Here is a 19,081-nt window from a genome sequence, read left to right as displayed (position 1 = left end):
CGAAAAGCAACACGGAGTTTTGCAGTTTTCTAAGCGCTTCTAGAATGTGATTGCTACAGGTTTCCGAGCCAAGGCCCAGAGACGTCAGTCCCCTCGGCACCAGGTGGAGTGTCCTTGATGCATTCAGCTCCCTCTCAGCAGCTACCGTCCCCACTCTGTTTAGCTCAAATGCTTCTTATGCTGTCCTCTGGAACTTTCCCCCAATAATCCTTCTTTTGGACTCCCCGTGGCTCTTGAGTAATAACTATTATTGTAGTCCTGTGCCTGATACCTTTTGTATCGGATTGTGTTTGCCATCGCAAATACATCGCGAAGGTTTGAAAGCCAAGGTTTAGGCATCTGCACGAGCCATCTTATGGCCTGTGCTTACTAATGATTTAACTCCTAGATGTTCACTAAATATGTTTTGAAGCAGCCTTTGGGCCCATTCCAGGCTCTTTCCATCAAATCGCTAGCACTTTGGTATATGTACTTTTATGTTTTGGTGTGTTGTACTTTACCATATGGAGTATATAAACACCTGGCTGATGTGGGCCACTGGAGGGAGAATGAACAGATGGGGTCTTTGACCTGTAGTTACCTGAGAACAGTGTTGACATTTAGAGACTGGTGGAATTCTTGGGCTGCACTTAGTCCCATCCTGGTTGTGCCAGCAGAACTGGGGCATCTCCAGAAATCTGAAAAAACAGCCACAAGTGATACTCCACCCAGTTCTTCCACCTCCAGTATTTTTTTTTATACTTCTGAATAAAAATTAATAAAATTGAAGGGTATGTTGACCAAATGAGAGGTCGTCAAATGATATCAGGCAGCTTGAGTGGTGCTAGAGATAATGAACATGAAATTGCTTTTTAAATGTAAAGAAACAAGTAAAGGGTGAATGTAGGATACAGGAAACCTCAGCAGGGATCCAGTATCTTTTTACTCTGACCTTGCACAGCAACTCCAGCATGGTTTCTTCTTTGGGTTTTGGGGTTAAGGGGTGGAGTGAACCCAGAGCCTCCAATGTGCTAAGCACATGCCTCCCAGTCAGCAACACCCCTAGTTCCTCTCATGTGGGTTTTACTCAAAGATTACCTTTATAGTAAGTCTTCTTGACCTACTTAAAAATCACAGTTCATTCCCCAAAGCCCCCTCTCCATTCATGGACTATTTTTTATTTTTTCTATAGCACTTATCACAAAACATACTTTCATATTTATACATTTATTTGGTCTATTGTCTTTTGCTTCCTATCAGAATGAGAGCTGACTGAGGATGGGAACTTTTGAAATCTTGAACAGTGCATACTATGTGTAGATGCTTGGTATTTGTGGAATAAATAAATGAATGACTATCTGATTTTCCTTCTTTGGTTCTTTCTACTCCTTAAGATTTGAAAAATTTAAAAATTTAAAAAGGAAGAATATATATAAAAAGATAATAGGAAAAAAAAATCCTCCCTAGGGTTCAAGATAATAAAACTGATGGGTGAAATATCCAACATGGAAATATATATTCCACTTATAGAGTTTATTTTCCCCAAAGCAAAGAACAGAATATGTGATCTTACATACTCAGGGATGTTTCTGTGAACTATGGGATACATATTTAGAAATGTGATAATTCCTGGAAAATATGGGATGCAGCATTAATATGACTGTTACCACATGTAATGACAAAGGTTGGGAGCCATCATATGGGTCAAGTAGTAAACTCCAAATACAGTCATAGGCCAGAGTACTTTAGTTTCCATTCTGGCAACAAGATCCAGGCACTTGGCCTGCTTTCCTCTCTGACACCTTCACACTTTCTTTCCCCCAAGACAGGGAAGCCAAAACTAGTAAGTAATTAAACTGGGATTCCAGCCCAGGTCTTTGAGTTCTTTCTATAGTACTGTGGGAAGAAGCTGGTGAGGAGACCATATTAGCAGAAGAAAGGATTGTGGCTAGGAAGGAAGAAGGAAAAAGAAGAAAATGGGAGAAAACAAGGAAAAACCTGCAGTCGTTGGACACTTAGTAGTCCATGAGTAGGCTCTAGGAGTTCGATGAAGCCATTAAAATTGTATATACTTTTAATGTGCTTTTCCCAGATAGAGGATTAATAACTTCATCAGATTTTCAAAGAGGACTGTGACTTGAGAAGGATGTTGAATCAACCACTATGCCATGGAATTTGTATGTAATATGTTCTGATGAAGGGTTTTATTTTGGGGGGGTATATACTGGCGATTGAACTCAGGAGACTCTATGACTGAGCCACATCCCCAGCCCTGTTATTTAGAGACAGGGTTTCCCTGAGTTGCTTAGCACCTTGCTTTTGCTGAGGCTGGCTTTGAACTCACTATCCTCCTGTCCTAGTCTCCTGAGCCCACTGGGATTACAGGCGTGCACCACTGTACCTGGCCTGATGCAGGTTTTAAAATTTTTTTTAGTAATGGGGAATGAACCCAGGGGCTCTCTATCACTGAACTACATCTCCGGCCCTTTTTTTATTTTTTATTTTAAGACAAGGTCTTACTAAGTTGCTGAGTCTGGCTTCAAACTTGTGATTTTCCTGTCTTAGCCTTACCAAGTAGCTGGGATTACCAGCATGTACCACTGTGCCCAACTCTGATGCAGCTTTTAAAGTGGATTCTTTCACCTAAAAATAGGGAAAGGGAGAACAGAGCTCTACCTGTGATAGTCTATAAAAGTCTAGATAGGGGCAAAATGGTGAAACAGGCAGTTTTTCTCAGCTGTTTCTGTGAACACAGTCAGAGCTACCATGGGCATTCAATTTCTATTGCTATAAATAGTTGTGAAATACAGAAACCCAGCAAATTTCCAAGACAGAGTGATTCACACTCTTTTATAGATTTTGACAAAGTATGGTTTGCTTTTATAACCTCTGTGTTACCCTCAAAATAACCTTGATGATTTGGTCATGAGTTTTGGCTCATGTTGTGTAAAAGGATGAAAATATTTGGAAACTGGATGGTACTAGAGAACCTGGGCTATGGGGCCATTATCTAATGGATAGTTTTGAGGGTCTAGGCTGGGGTTGGCAAAATGGTGGTTTTTTTTTTTTTTCTTTCAGTTCTGGGATCAAACCAGGGTCTTCTACATGCTAGGCAAGCACTCTACCACTCAGACACCTAGCCAGTGTTGTCAAACTATCACTTTAGGTCGAATCTAGGTTGTAAATAAAACTTTATTTGGATACAGTCACACCCATCATTTGCATAATTGTCTATGGATGATCACAGTGACCTGGGCAGAGTTGCATAGTTGCTTTGGGTATCTTGTGACTAGAGAAGCCTGAAAGTTCTGTGATCTGGTATTCTACAGAAAACATTCGGCAATCCTGGTCTAGAGTCTCAGTGTGTGAGGACCATTGGGAAAGGCCTGTATTGATTTTCATATATATCTCATTTCAGAATCTTTATTTGCAGTGTGTCCATGAATATTGACTGGCAATCTGTGTATATACTGGCTATATCCTTGTAAACATAGAAGCAAATCTGCTCTTTGGACAAACTTTCCTTTGACTTCATGTGTTGATAACATTTGTAATGTATATACATATAACTGGGAGTTTAATTTTGGCCCCTGTACTATAATAAGTTTCCATTTGAAACTTTCAAAACTAATCTAATCATTTTTTACTTGAGTCTTTTTTTCTTAAATTAAAAAACCTATGTTAAAACAAATTGAAGGACAAGCGATGAACTTTGATGATATACAAATTTCTAACAAATCAATAAGCAAAATGCTTATATGCAGTATTAGTTGTATATTATCACATAAATTATCTAAAAACTTAATGGCTTAAAATAATATAATAATCGTTCATGGTCTTTACAGTACACTTTTGTATTTTAAAAACTCTCATGGTCAAAACAGTTCAAATTGGGTGACTTACTTGGAAAGAATAATTCTTCTGGAAGCAAAGATTCAGAAATATTATCTTTATCTATTGTGTTTTGAACTATTACTTAATCATTGTCAGCTACAATTTTCCTCACAAATTCTTTACTCCCAGAATCAACTTTTGTCCAAATAGTACTTGACATCTGAGCAGTGCTTTACCAAATATTTTCACATGGATATTATTTCAAATAACTGTGAGACCGACAGGGTAGGGAATTACTAGCAAGCATCACCTTTCCCTTGTTTTCAAGCATGAAAACTGAGGCCCAGAGAATTTAGCATGAATACTCCTCTTGTGTAGTTACTGTCAGAGCCAGGGCTGGGATCCTACTATTGTAAATAGCTGGAATCACTCTTTATTTTTGTATTTTGTTATGGAAACATGCATTTGAAAGATTTCTGAGCGATGGGGTAATATTGATTCTATTCATCTATAAAACAAGGGTAGTAGTATTCTGTAGGAGTGTTGTAAGGATCAGGGACTGTGAATGTGTCTGCTAAGCGTAGTGTCTGGATTTGAGTAAACACTTTGCAAATGGTGGCTATTGTTATTACATTTTCCCCAGAATCATATGACTATTTTGATTTTTTTATTAGAATAAAACATCAGCATACTATTCTTAATTTATATTTTGTAAAACAAGTTGAAAACCATTATCTATCTTCCGTAATTGCAGTTTTCTTGATTCCCCAAGTGAGTGAATTCTCTTTATTTTGCTTAACCATGCAGAAATATCTTTGAACTAAAAGAACTATGCATCAAACTCAAATACAAGGCAGCTTTGGAGTTCATGTTTCAATATTTTTTATTGTTAGTGGTGTCATTTACTTTAGTAAATTCATATCCCAATTTTAAAAGGCCTCAAAGCCCATAAAACTTTATTATAAATATGAATGCTGTATTTTTAAAATGTATATGTTATACACACAGTAGCTGCATAGGAGAATTACTATAGCAAGCAATTACAGTTACATTCATAATGCCCAGCACTAAGGATTTAACACTGCAATAGATTACACTAGGTATATTGCTTGTTATGATTGCTGTTGCTTAGTATAGTAACTTCAGTACAATACCTTATATGATTGCATTTTTAAAGTTTTAGTAAAGTTTGTAACATTTAATATTGAATGAAACTTTCTTTTCTTTTTTCTTTTTCTGTTTTTTTTTTTTTTTTTTATTTATTTTTATTTTTTTGTTGTTGTGCTGAGGATCAAACTCAGGACCTCCCCCTGCTAGGTAAGCTCTCTATTACTGAGCTACACTCCAGCCCGAATGAAACATTTTTATGTATAGGGTGCATTTAGGTCAGATGCTTATGCAAGAATGAGCACTTCACATGCTGTTGTATTCTTGACAAAAGAAAACAAAACAAAACAAAAAAAAAGAATTATCTCTTCTCACTAAATAAAATAAGCCAGGCTAAAGGAATCTGAATTCATTGAAAGAAAATTTAAAATGTCTCTATATTATATTAAAGATTAAAAGATTATTTAACATAATTTTCTTCTGTTTAAAACATACATTTTACTGATATATATAAATATATACATGTATACACACACACACACACATATTAGTGGAGAGAGAGAGAGATGGAGAGAGAGAGAGATTTTAAAGACTGTACTAAAATGCGAACATAGCTGTAGCCCTTATATGATATTTGAGCTGGAAAAAAGTCGGTGAGTTGTATTCAACCATTTTTTTTCTGCTTAGAGAAAAATTAATAGCCTATAAATTTCTAATGTTTTAAAACAGGTATTTATTAGTAAAGGGCTTAATAAATATACCTGTATTAAACAATTTAGGTTGTTTTAAAAACTTTGCAACAATACTTCACGTTCACAAATATATTTTCTATCCATATTTATTACCATTTGAACAATTTAAAAACAAACCCCATAAACACTTTTAGCTTAGATAACAATACTGTTATCTTCGTTCACATAAATTACTGCAGGAAATTTATATTATGTCATATAGTATCATCTCTAAGACTCAGAGTAAACTCTTGAATCACATTCAACTTTATGGATATATAACGTGAGATGAGAGGTTGGGTGACCGTTCTATTAACTTTAAGAAACCTTTCAATTTGCTTTTCAAGTTTTGTACCGTAAGCCTTCTGATTTTTTTTTTTTTGGTGGTAGAAGGACACAACCCTTAAAGTTCCTTTAATAAAGTGACTCTTCTGAAAGTCAGATCCTGATTACAAAAAAAATTTCAGATGTAGATTAATTTTATTCAATCATCAAAATAGCATTGGGGTATTTATGTTCTATAGTTTGCTCAGAATTGCTCACGGAAAAGAACTTCTCTTATTTTTCTCAGTGTCCAAATGATTGTCTCAAAAGGAAAAATCTGAAGTGACTAGTGAGCCTCCCCTTAGAAGTTTGCTTATAATTGCTGTTTTAAAAATTAGAACAACCCTTTTCTGTTTTAGCCAGTTATAGAATAATGATGAATAACTCAGTGTGACTCTTCACATAACACAGTCTTCTTCAAACAAACTATATTCTTTTTTCTTTACAGTGTTTGGCCATTGAATGACATTACAGACTTAATGAAGCCAACTAAATACTCTAACAATCTCTAATAAAATTTCCAGGGAAAGAGAAGACTTTGGAGAATAAATAAAATAGAAACCAAACTGAATTTCTGATTTTATTTTTAAGCTCCCCCTCTCTTAAAAGCATACCCATAATTGGATTCAGAGAAATTTTATCCCTTAATGTGTGTGTGCTCTTCCGAAGAGAATCACAATCACACACTGCTCGTAACATATTCCATACATACTTAATAACTTACATTTTGGGACAGAAGGGGTCAGCATGGCCCACTCTGATCCATCCTAATGTCATTTGTAACTCAAATGTTAATTCAAATCCTTGGATTAACTAGTTGCTGATGGAGGTTTGATAGAGGGGATGCTGCATGATCTTCTCATGATAAGCCTGACTTCTATGTCTGGCAGATTATCCTGTTTAGTCTGTAAACACCCTTCATCAGTGGCTGCTAAATGAAGATCAAACCGAAGAGAAACAGATTTTTTCCTTAATCGAGGGTTATCTTTAAAGAAGGAACCTTCCCATTCTTTAATAACTTCATCCACTTTCTCTGTCCTGAAATGATAAAGTGAACCTTTCTATAAGAAGTATGGATATATAAATATATATAACAAATATTCCAAACCTATGAAAAAGATATCAAGTAATTTGTATAATTCAATAATTTGTGGATTTTAGAATTAACACCCAGGACTTTAAAAATCACAGGAATTTAATTTCTAAGGAATCCTGTGGAATTTCTACTGAATTCTCTTGTTTTGGTTTTATTTTTTGAAAAAAAAAAATGGTGAAAAAATGGTGAATTGATTGTGTACTCTTTCATCTCAGTTTTTTTTTTTTTTTTGGTGCTGGGTACTGAACCCAGAGGTATTTTATCACTGAGCTGCATTCCCAGTCCTTTTTATTTTTAATTTTGAGACAGGGTCTCACTAAGTTGCTTAGGCCTTGCTAAATTACTGAGGCTGGCCTCAAAGTTGGGATCCTCCTGCCTCAGCCTCCTGAGTGCTGGGATTACAGGCATGCACCCCCACACCCAACTCATCTGAGTTTTTATGTACATACTATGTACATAAAAGTTTTTATGTACCATATTTATGTACAGTTTAAAAATCACTGGATGTTAAAAGTATGTTTAGAAACATTAAAATAAAATTAATTACTGGGATTATTTGATGGAAGTTAATTTCTTTACATATGTTTATTCTTATTTCTTAATGAAAGTTATTTTACTTACTGAATAGTGCCATGAGCTTCAGTGCTTTCCTTCACAATATTTCCATTTAATATTGCCTGTCTGGTCACTGTTTCCACTTTTTCATTCTCATACTTTTGTGGGAGTTTTGTTGAAAAAGATATTTCATTTATAATGGCTGTAAAAATGTTATTTATGACATTAAATTATAATGTTAAAGTACTATCACAGTTAAAATTACATGTTAAACTTTTATTCCACTATTACTTGCTTTTGCTACCTTGGAGGATTTAATTTCCTTATAATCCCTACATATGGCGCCTTACCTTTCAACTTAGTTTATTTATATAAGAAACTCACCTGAAGGTAAAACAAAACCAACTTTACTTGTGGTAGGTTTGTGATCTTTTTTCCCACCTTGGATACAACCATAATATCTGAAATTGGAAAGAACTATATTATAAGGAGCAACACTGTATTAGCGAGTAATTGAAACAAATAGGAAAATGGATAAATTGTATATTCATACAATGAATGCAATATCCGGTCAAGAAAATAAGTGAATGAAGGCTATATTGTATCTTGGTGGATGAATCTCCCAAGCATAATGTTGCATGAAAAAAGAAAAATGCAACTTCAACCACAGCCTCTAGGTCTTGCAGCTGTATCTGGTAATGCTGCTCATTGGCGTGCAGGGAGTTTTCAAGGCCCCTTTATAAAGGTTGACATAATATGTAAAACAATTTCAGACTTTGTTTAGGGATATATACAAATTACCAAAAAGGAATACATGAGACTAATCAGCATCAAATTCAGGAGTCAGGCTAAGCGGACTGGGGGATGTGGTGTAGGTGTCCAGGGAACGGCTACAACACTGGAGGTGTTTTACTTCTTGAACTAGAGGAAGTGGTACATGGGTGTTCATTATACTTTTCTTGATTTTTTTGTACTTCTTAAGTATAGCATTATAAATTTTGATACTGGGGATCCAACCCAAGGGCTCAGACATGCTAGGCAAGTGCTCTACCACTGAGCTACATCCTCAGCTCTTTTTAAAAATAATTATTATTTTAAAAAATTTTCTGAGACAGGGTTTCAGAATTGAGGAGTCTGGCCTCAAACTTGCCATCTTCCTGCTGTGACCTTCTGAGTAGCTAGGATTACACGTATGTGCCACTGTGCCTGGGTAGAATGATTACAGTTTAGAAAGTTGCCTTACAGAAATACTGAAGACCGATTTGTCAACATCTTGAATGATTAGGACTTAGATTCCCAACTGTTCATTTTATCTAACATTTTATATATGTATTATTACATATATATTAAACTTTATATAAAACTATATCTACATTAGCACTTAAAATGTGCCAGTTAAGCACTCAACACACATGAACACATTTAATCCTCACAGAAATCCTATGAGATCGTTATTATTCTCATTTTATATGGGAAAACTAAAGCACAGAAAGACTAAGTAACTTAAAGTCACACAATTAGTTAGCAGTATTATTTCTAAGTTCAGTTAATGCTTTTCAAAGGATTAAATAAATGCCAAAACTTATGGGCAAAAGTTGTTTCATCTAGTTTTGTAAAGGACTCGGAATTATGAAACAAGCAAGAATAAAGATTTCTTTTTATGGGAACATGGAGAATTGGAGGTTGTACCATGTTCAAAGATATTTGACCTTATAAGGGATTGCAAATTTTGAAACTGTATGAATAAATAAGAATTCCTGTTTTGGTACCTTTTCCTATCAGCACATCTGGAAGTCTTCTAAATCATGGCTCCAAACTGTTTTGCTTTCCTTGGTTGTAATATAATTACATTGTTATTGTTATTTTGATGTTTAATGTGTTGTGGGGGGTGAGCCCTTTGGGTGGAGTCGTGGTGTTAATATGTGACTCTTCCAAAATTTCTTTGTAGATGGTTTATAGAATTAATCTTAAAAGAGATGAACAGCAATTCAAGAGAGAAATAAGAAAGATCATTTCAGTACTGATCAAGAATTGTTTGCACTTTGTTCTGACTTTTTAACAGTCAATTTTGTCTATGTGGTTCCTAGTTTTAGCCAGCTGTAAACAGTTCTTCCATGTATTCTGTGCAGCATGTATTAATCCTATTTTGTGGCAGGAACTCAGTAAATATGTCATGGTGATGACGGGTTTTTATTTTAGATTTGTTATCTATGACTACATCAACAATGACATAAGTGGCTCTGTGTGTCTGACTCCTTGTCACTAGCTAAGCAGATTAGGTACCTGATTTCTTCTTTTTCGAGGAGCTGGCGATAAGTTGCTATTTCTTGTTCCAGTCTCATCTTCGTGTTGAGAAGCATCTCATGCTCTTGCAGCTGCCTTTCGATGCCCTGCCTGACTTCCTGCAGCTCTCTCTCTAGTCCGTCAATCACAGCCTCTAGGTCTTGCAGCTGCATCTGGTAATGCTGCTCACTGGCGTGCAGGGAGTTTTCAAGGCCCCTTTCCTGTTTGTAGAGATGCTCATCAGTGAATCAGTGATACAAAATGTGTTTCTGAAATCTGATTTGCAATGTCTTCATTCTACTTCATTCTACTGTGTGTGTGTGTGTGTGTGTGTGTGTGTGTGTGCGCGCGTGTGTGTGATTCCACCCCCCACCCCCTTTTCTTCTTTTTTGGTGCTGGGGAACCAAACCCAGGACCTTAGTGCATGCTAGGAAATTCCTACCAGCAAGCCCAATTGAGAGACTCAATTTCCACTTGCAGTTGCATTAATTGTCTCATTTGTGCAAGAGATGTTATCCTACAGCTTTGTGTATGCTCCAAATTTCTAAAACGTATTTGTATTTTATACATATAACTAGAGAGCCTATTAGATTTCAAAGGAATCCTGTGGCAAAAAGAAATCCTCTATATTGTGATTAACTTATTGTCACTCTGGGTATTGATTTTTTTTTTTAAGTACTGAAAATATATTCAATCTCAAAGACAGAGCAGATGTACTTATCAAAGGCTTTTTAGGAAAAGGCTTCAAAACTTATATTAGAAATGTCAATGGCATGAATAAAAGAAGCTCGCTGGTAAGACTTGGAATGATAATAAGCGCCCAGGACTCCCCTATTTCAACAACTAGAGAACCCTAAGATGACATGCAAGTATGACTTCATTTTTATGCAGGGGAACTAAACCTTGAGTGAGCTGATAGCAGCTAGTGCCATGGTGGGTAGTTGAAAGAGGGTCAGGGATAGAATTGAGTGGCCTCGATTTCCCGTTTGTCACTGTGAAGTAAGGGGCATTCCTCCTTTCCTGTCTTCTCCATGCATGCTGGGCTAGCGCCCTCACTATTCTGGGCCCCAGCCCCCTCCCCCGTCTCAATCAAACACCACCGCGGATGCACGGGGCCAGCTGCTTCCAGACCCCTTCTCACCACAGCATGGAGAGACTCGATTTCCACTTGCAGGTGGTGCCACTGGCGACGAGCCTCCTTGAGTTCTGCCTGAGCTGCCTTCAAAGCCTCTTCATCTTTGTCCATTTTTTTGCTTATATCTTCTTCTAGCTGGAAGAAAGTCCACAACATCCAACGACAAACAAAAACGGAGAGCCGCTCTTGAAAATGGGATGGGTAAAAGCAATTATAAAAAAAAAAAAAAATGTACAGAAATCAAATCCTTTTTTTCTTTTAATGATTATATTACCCATGTGTGCCCTTCTGCTTAGTTACGAATTAATTAAATATGTGTGTGCTGAGCCCAGCTTTGTCTCAGGTAAAGAGATTTCAAAAGTCCCTTCTGAATATAACAATCTCTGAGGTATGAAAAAATACATCTAATTTCATGTGAAAACATCCCCTCTTTTCAGGAGTTAAATTTTTCACCTCTGATTCTTAACTTTCCATTATTTATGGATCATTAAGGAAGAACTATTGAAAACTAACGATTATTTTCCCATATATTTTCTTATAGACTGTTTCTTAGAAGTAGATACACAGCTCTATATTTCCAAATGGGATCAATTCTGGGACGAGGAGTACAAACTGGGAGTAAATACTACTGGAAGGTATATTACTAGTAATTAGAGAATTATGTTATCATAGGCATTAAGGTTCTTAAATAGATTTCTGTATTAAGAAAACCCACTATTTACCTTTTTTCAAAATGATCTGATTAGAAGGCATCTTAATTTGGGGAATCTGGGGTAGTAAAGTTTGTTTTAAATGTTCTCCTGCTGATGTTGGAATTAAAAGAAAGTGTCTGTTAACAGAATTCTCAACATTTGGCCCCAAGAACAGCATGAGCAATATATTGAATTGATTGTAATAGTTTGAAGTCAAAATGACAACTTTTATGTCTTTCTAAAACACATTTTAAAATTAAAAAAATTAATTTGTACAATAGATTTTGTTTAAAGGAAATTGGAGTAAATAAAAGGCTGCAAGTAAAGTTCAGGGCAAGACATTAGAGGACAAAATTCCTTATGTTTCTTTTGGTTTGCTGATTACTTGTTCTTGGTGTCAACTTGGCAAAGTCATACAGCAAGGAACACATACCACAGCAATCACCAAGAGAACGTAAAGAAACTTGGAAATGTAAAAAGCGTTAAAAATGCTGGTGTCCACTGGTCTTTTGGATTCTGAATGTGGAACTGGCAGCTAAGCTTGGGTGGTCGTGAGATTCCCACTTCAACTGGTAGAAAGTGGCAGAATTGATACTGGACCAGTTCTGGGGCTAAGGGATCAGAAGCCCTGACAGCTTCCACTTCTATGCTTTTGGGAGCCCTGGGCCATCATGTTACAAGTTTGGATACCCTGTTGGAGAGATCAGGTAGATAGGCCAGATGGAGAGAGTCCCTGAAGTGATGAAAGTGAGAAACAGGCTCAGTGGTTCCAGCTTGAGCCAGTCTCCTAGCAATGCCTGTCAAAGTGACAAACACATGAATGAGCCACCTTGGTGGTTCCAGGCCAGGTGTGCCCCAATCACTGCATCCCAGTCAACATCACGTGTGGCAGAAGAATCTCCCTATTGAGACTCGTCACCCCGCAGGATCATGACACAGAATATCATGGTTATTTAAGTCCACTGAGTTTTGGTTGGCTTATTGGTAACTATATTGGTAACTAAATTGCTTATATTGCTCTATTTTGTGATTTTCTTCTTTCTTTCCTTTTCTTTTTCTTTTCTTTTTTTTTTTTTGGTGCTTGGAATGGAACCCAGGACCTTGTGCTATTTTAGTGATAATTAAATAATCAGGCTTTGTTTGAACTTATTCTGTTTGACTTTTCTGAGCAATTTGGGAAAAAATTCTCTAAACTTTTGTATTAAAACACTGAACTAAACTTACTGTAATCTTACTTTTTAATTCAAATTTATTCATTTCAACATTGAGTCTTGTAAACCAAGCTTACATTTCTACTATTGCAAAACAAAGTACTTATTTGGTTTATAATTTTCAGAAGTTGTCATCTAATAATTTTTTTGCCTTCTCATTGTAAAAAAAAGTGAGTGTCCTATTCCAACCCTTAAATCAAATTTCTTGGTGACTTTGCTTAGCCTCAGGTAATGATCATTCTTTTTGAGGACTGAAAATGTTACCCAGAGATAAAATTTATATTACTAAAATGAGTTGCTAATGGAATAAAGACCTGAGATTTCATAACAATATTTCTCTCTTTTGGTGATTTTAAGTAAACTTTCTGATGTATTTGGATATTTGAAATAGAACCTGAACTCAGATATGATCAAACAAAACAAAACAAAACAAAACCCAAAACAAAATCCCTAAATTTTTGAATATTTGTTCCTAAATTTGTTTAAAGACTTAGTACCTTAATTCATTGCTAAAGGTGATCATTATTTGAAAACCATGTGAAATTGGATTTAGCTTTTAAGTTGATTCTGTCTTTTCAAAATACATATTGCTTACATATTGCATTTTGGAAATAAACATATTTGATAGTGCAAAACAAAAAATCTATACTCTAAGTGAAGAGTCCCTTAGCAATTTGGGAAATTTTGATTGTCATAATTTATATCAATGGTTCTGAATGCCCTGTTCCCTACTCAGATGATTTCTCTTTATAACAATCTAGTATAAAACCAAACTCATTAAACAGATCATAGAAACCTTTTAGGAACATTTTGATCTCCAGAAAGTGCTCATGCCAACGAATCTTACTTTCCTTTTAAAGATGTTATTGAAATAATTTCTATAAATAACTCCATACTCTCTTTGAAGGGTATTTGAAATGCTTCCTTCCTGAGGAACATCCAAAAGAGGTCAGAGTGCACCATTTTATTGCTTGTTGACCCCCATGTTTTATTAATGAAAGTAACCTCATAATTTATCTAAAAATCAAATGTATCAATCAATATTTATTGAATGGTAATTTAATAGTATAACCGCAGTATTTCCCCCTATAGTTTCAGTCACATTGCAGTAAAACCTACGGTTCCTTCCCCAGTATATGCTGCATTGAAAAGGAAATACTGTACCTCAGAGAGGCCGGGACAGGAATTGGGTAGACATGGACTGTCTCCTTATCCTGGGAGGTGCCTGTCTGTATGAAATCATTACCTGGATCCTTGTTGAGAGCACCGTCTCTATCTGATTGCTGGTGAGGATCTTTTCATAGTTTGCCCTGATCTCATTGAGGAGCTGGGACAGTTCCATTCTTTTCCCATCCTCCACCTTGGCTAACTGAACCTTATCGATAGGATGAGTCGCTGCTGCGGCAGAGCCTGCCCTGCCTGCGTCGCTGAGAGCTGCCGGCCCCGCGCGGAGCCTTAAAGATGCAGAGCTCCTTTTTCAGAAGCCTCGGAAATCCTTGTGGATTTTAATCCATGATACAAATAAAGGGCCAACCATTCGTTCTGATTGTCATGGGTATCGTAAAAATGTCAGAATCTCCACGAAGGCCAGGGAATAAAAAAAATGCCCTTCGCATTCCTGAGCACTTCATAGGGTGTGTGTGTGTTGGGGTGGGGGGTCATTCATTTATTTGGTGGAAAGGAAATGGGACATAACATTCAGAAAATTATGTTTTGCTTTCCCAAAATGGAAATAAATCTGGACCCAAAACAGGATAGCTAAAATTTTCGTTTATAGTTTCACTCCCCATTTAGAGTCTTTAAACAGAAAGGCTGTGGTTGGGTCATTGGGGTATGTTGTAAATCTTAAATATTCTAACAGTTGTTGGAAAAAGTTACCATCGGATTAAGTTGACAATTGTCATTAGCTACAGGATCAATTGACTATTTCTCTCAACTGTGCAACTCTCAAAGTGGTCTGAGGACCTGAGAGCAGAATTTGATGTATTGAGGTAAACCCCAGAAGGCATGTTTCAGGCGAAGCCAAGACTAGCAGCAACTGCTCATGGAGTATGGGAGGCACGGGTTAACATTTACTGTGTTTGGACAAGGTGGAAGGGATGGAGCCATTTGGTCCTCGGAGGGGCTGTATTCACTGAGGTCAGATTTATTGGGAGATCACTCCTTCATTAGTAAACTGCAGTTAATGACAGCTCATACCTGGAACGCCCCGCTGGTGATCTTCCAATTTAGGGAACACTCCGCGCCTGTGATTCCATTCAATCTTCCCAATCCCTGACATTTTTGGCCTGTAAAGATGAGAAGACAAGGCTGGGGGTGGGGGGTTTAAGCGTCTTGCCCAAGGTGGTTCCGTGATGCAGTAGCATCACTGGGGCTGGAACTTGGATTGCTTGGCTGTGCTCCATTGCTTCATCTGCCTCTGTATTCTCTCTCTTCCCACTTACGTTCTTTGTTCCATCTGGCCAGCTGCTTGTTAGATGAGGCTGACATATTTTTTGTGGATGGATCTGTTGCTGACACTCATAGAGTGACTTGGCTGAATTGTATATAGAGCACAGATCTTGGCTCTAGTGCTCCCAGAACCTTTGCATATGCATCTAGCTTTTACAATTTCTGAATTAGTTTATTTCTGGCCAGGTCGATCTGTATAAGGCATTTCCACAATCCTCTCTAAGCCAAGCTGGCTCACCCCCAACCCCTGTGGAGGGGAGAGGTTCCAGGTCATTTCTGGATCCATCTCCTCCACCCTCCTACCAGTCATAACTCCATAGCTTGTTCAGAGACTTAGATACAAGAAGCTCCGACTAAAGAGGGGCCACAGATGAGCATCCAGGCCAAACTGATTCCCTTTCTTGGTAATCAAGACTAAGACATATGAAGAGAATTAGGCATTGGGAGTGCGAGGAGAAAGAAGAAAGTGATGAATTAAACTCTTAAATTCAGAAGCAATAAGTTAAGTGCTTCCTGTTACTTTATATAAGCATCTGTTTGTCTCTTCCTAAAACAGAGAACTAAACTAGATTCCATGAAGGTCTGCCCTGGCAATCTTCCTTTCGAACAAGTTTCCTAGGTGTTTCCTATGAATCCCAAAACATTGCTATTACAAATACAATATGGACCATAAATGCCAACCACATAAGGAATTAAAAACTTTCTAAGTTTTACTAGGCATATAAAAAGATATAAAAAGGACCCAGTGAAGTTAATATTGTATTTTAATTTAACATCAGATGTCCCAAATATAGTAACCAAAATAAAACATTAATGAGATTTTTACATTTTTTTATTTTTGATACTGTCTTTGAAATTCAAAATATATACTTTTTTATATTTCCCATCTCAGTTTGGAAAAAACATGGTTAAAGTGCCATGTTAAAATGACCACGTGGCTGGAGGCTATGGTATTGAAAAATGCAGCTTTAAAATTTGGGCCCTACTGGCTCACTCAGATGAAAGTTCCAGGACTGGGACACTCCACACATACTAGGAAATAGTGTTCACATAGTGATGCATGCATAAGGGAAATAGGGTCAAATTTTTGGGGGGTGGGTCTAGATCTTAGAAGTCTATTTTACAAGCATGTGAATAATGAAAATAACTATTTCAGGATCTTGAATTACCTTTTTTCAAGGAAAAATATTGCTACTCTGGCTTTTCAAAAATACTGCCCTTAGCCAAGCATGGTGGCATATGCTTACAATCCCAGCTACGTAGGAGGCTAAGGCAGGAGGATGACAAATTTGAGGCCAGCCTGGGTGACTTGGTGAGATCAAAAATAAAAAATGAGGAACTTAATGAGATTAAAAATAAAAAAAATAAGGGTTGGGGTTGTGACTCAGTGGTAGAGCACTTGCCTAGCACATGTGAGGCACTGGGTTTGATTCTCAGCACCGCATAGAAAAACATGAATAAAATAAAGGTCCATCAACAACTAAATATATATATATATTTATAAGTTTATATATATATTTTATTATATAAATATTATATATATATTTTATATATAGTTTATTTTATATATATAAGTTTATTTATATATATAATATATATAAATATATATATATATATATATATATATATAGATGAAAAAATAAAAGAAGGGCTGGGGATACAGCTCAGTGGTACAGTGTTTGCCTAGCATGTTCAAGGTCGTGAGTCCAATCCCTAGTACTGCCAACAAAACAAAAAAATCCTACTTTTTATTAAAACAATAGTAACAATAGCTCATCAAAGACTATGGTGCATGCTAAATTGGAGTTCATGGCATTCTTGGTGCATAAGCCGTGGTTGCACTCTATTCTCTTATGCTCAGATATCACCTCAGAATGCAAATGGGCAGGGTGTCATTCTTATAGGGTTGATCGTGACTTCACTCTAGTTTTAAAAATGTACTCTCTTAATAGGAACAAGTTATTCCTAGTTGTTAGAAATATACCTTATTGATAGGAACAAGTTAGTTATAACATACCTCACAACTGCTAACATGCTGTGGTTGAGGACCTCTGTTCTAGGGACATCCACAGGATGTCTGTGTGTCTGCACATTGAAGTTCCTCGAAGAAAAATTACTTTAAAAAATAGTGATGAGTGCATCTCCTTTTCAGATATTCTGACTTAATGAGCTCAGAATGTGGCCTGGACACCAGAATTGTAAACAAGAAGACAGACAAATAACAAAAACCAAAAACCAAAACAAAACAAAAAAACATATCCCCCAGTCAGTCTAAAATGCAGCAAATTTGGGAACCACTGTTACACAAGGAAGGTAGTTCCCTTCCTTTTATTTCTCTCTCATTCTTTCTCCAGAGGAAATGGGTTAGGAGTCTAGTTTACACAGCAAAAAAAAAAAAAAAAAAAAAAAAAAAAAAAAAAAAAAAAAAAAAAAAGTGGGACTACTACATTAAACTAAAAAGATTCTGCAGAAGAAACTGTCAAGGAAAATGAAAAGGCAACCTGAAGACTGGGAAAAAAATAGTGGTAAACCACAAATCTGATGGGGATAAAGATCCAAAATGTGTAAAGAACTATTTTTTTTGTGGGGGGGCCGTATTAGGGATGAATCCAGGGGCACTTAACCACTGAGCCACTCCCCAGTCTTTTTTTATTTTTTATTTTGAGACAGAATCTCACTAAGTTGCTTAGGGCCTCACTAAGTCACTGAGGCTGACCTTGAACTTGTGATCTTCTGCCTCAGTCTCCTGAGCTGCTGGAATTACAGGCATGCACAGCCATGCCTGGCTGTAAAGAACTCTTACAACTCAGTAGCAGAAAGACAATCTGTTTAAGATATGGGAAAAGGACTAGAACATTTCTGCAGAGAAGACATAAAAATGGCCAACAGATATATAAGAAGGTGCCCGACATTATTAATCATCAGGGAAATGCAAATTAAAACTACCAGGAGATACCACTTTGCACTCTTAGGATGATGATAATTACAAAGACAAGAAATAACAAATATCGACAAGGGTTTGAAGGAAAGGGAACCCAGGAACACTGTTGGTGGGAGCTTAGCCTGGCACATACAATGTAGAAATTCCTATAGAAATTAAAAATAGAACTGCCATATGACCCAGCAATCCCTCTTCTGTGCATATACCCAAAAGGGATGGAATCACCACCACTTAAAGATATCTGCACTCCCATGTTCACTGCAGCATTGTTATGAAAATAGCCAAAAATATGAAAATGATCTACATGTCCATCGATAGATGAATGGCTAAAGAAAATGTGGTATGTATATGCAATGGAATATTACTTAGCCTTAAAAAGCAGACCCTGCCATTTGATGCAACGTGGATGGACCTGGAGGACATTATGCTAAGTGAAATAAGCCAGACACAAAGAAAAAATATTGCATGATTTCACTTACATGTGGAGCCCAAAATGTTAAATATACAGAGTTAGAGAATAAGATAATGGTTACCTCTGTGAGGGTGGGGGTGGGGGGGAAGGAATTAGAGAGTTGAAGATCAAAAGATTCAAATTAGCAGATATGCAGGATGAAAAAGTCTAGAGCTTTAATGTACAACATGAGGACTTCGGTGGATAGTTGGGATTTTTGTTAAGTAAATGGATTTTCTCCATTCTTGTCACCAAAGGAAGTAACTATGTGAGAGGATAGACAAACTAATT

At 36.6% G+C, this 19,081-nt stretch overlaps 1 protein-coding gene across 3 annotated transcripts; it reads right to left on the bottom strand.

Annotated features, from left to right (window-relative positions):
• Positions 1 to 5,998: 5,998 nt before the first annotated feature.
• On the bottom strand, positions 5,999 to 14,354 carry Krt222 (keratin 222). 3 transcript variants are annotated; one of them, XM_047542787.1, is made up of 6 exons: positions 14,194 to 14,354; positions 11,051 to 11,179; positions 9,910 to 10,130; positions 8,011 to 8,087; positions 7,693 to 7,828; positions 5,999 to 7,013 (listed from the first exon to the last, which is right to left on the bottom strand). In XM_047542787.1, the coding sequence occupies exons 1-6, from the start codon at positions 14,287 to 14,289 to the stop codon at positions 6,785 to 6,787; spliced, it is 888 nt and encodes a 295-aa protein (XP_047398743.1). In that variant the 5' UTR covers positions 14,290 to 14,354; the 3' UTR covers positions 5,999 to 6,784. The 3 variants fall into 3 exon arrangements, with proteins under 3 accessions (XP_047398743.1, XP_047398744.1, XP_047398745.1); XM_047542788.1 differs by having other exon boundaries at positions 11,051 to 11,229; positions 14,194 to 14,332; XM_047542789.1 differs by having other exon boundaries at positions 14,112 to 14,328.
• Positions 14,355 to 19,081: the final 4,727 nt, after the last annotated feature.

This window comes from Sciurus carolinensis, chromosome 3 (assembly GCF_902686445.1).
Source record: "Sciurus carolinensis chromosome 3, mSciCar1.2, whole genome shotgun sequence".
NCBI lineage: Eukaryota > Metazoa > Chordata > Mammalia > Rodentia > Sciuridae > Sciurus > Sciurus carolinensis.
The sequence above is the reverse complement of the archived record's forward strand: the minus strand, read 5'-3'. Positions and strand labels throughout refer to the sequence as shown.

Excerpts from the sequence above, each read along its gene's own strand:
- Krt222 (XM_047542787.1), bottom strand. The coding sequence starts at position 14,289 with ATGGAACTGTCCCAGCTCCTCAATGAGATCAGGGCAAACTATGAAAAG. Across the intron at positions 11,180-14,193 it reads TGCTCTCAACAAGGATCCAG|CTAGAAGAAGATATAAGCAA; the intron begins GTAATGATTTCA and ends ACTTTCTTCCAG. Across the intron at positions 7,014-7,692 it reads GAAGCTCATGGCACTATTCA|GACAGAGAAAGTGGATGAAG; the intron begins GTAAGTAAAATA and ends TTATCATTTCAG.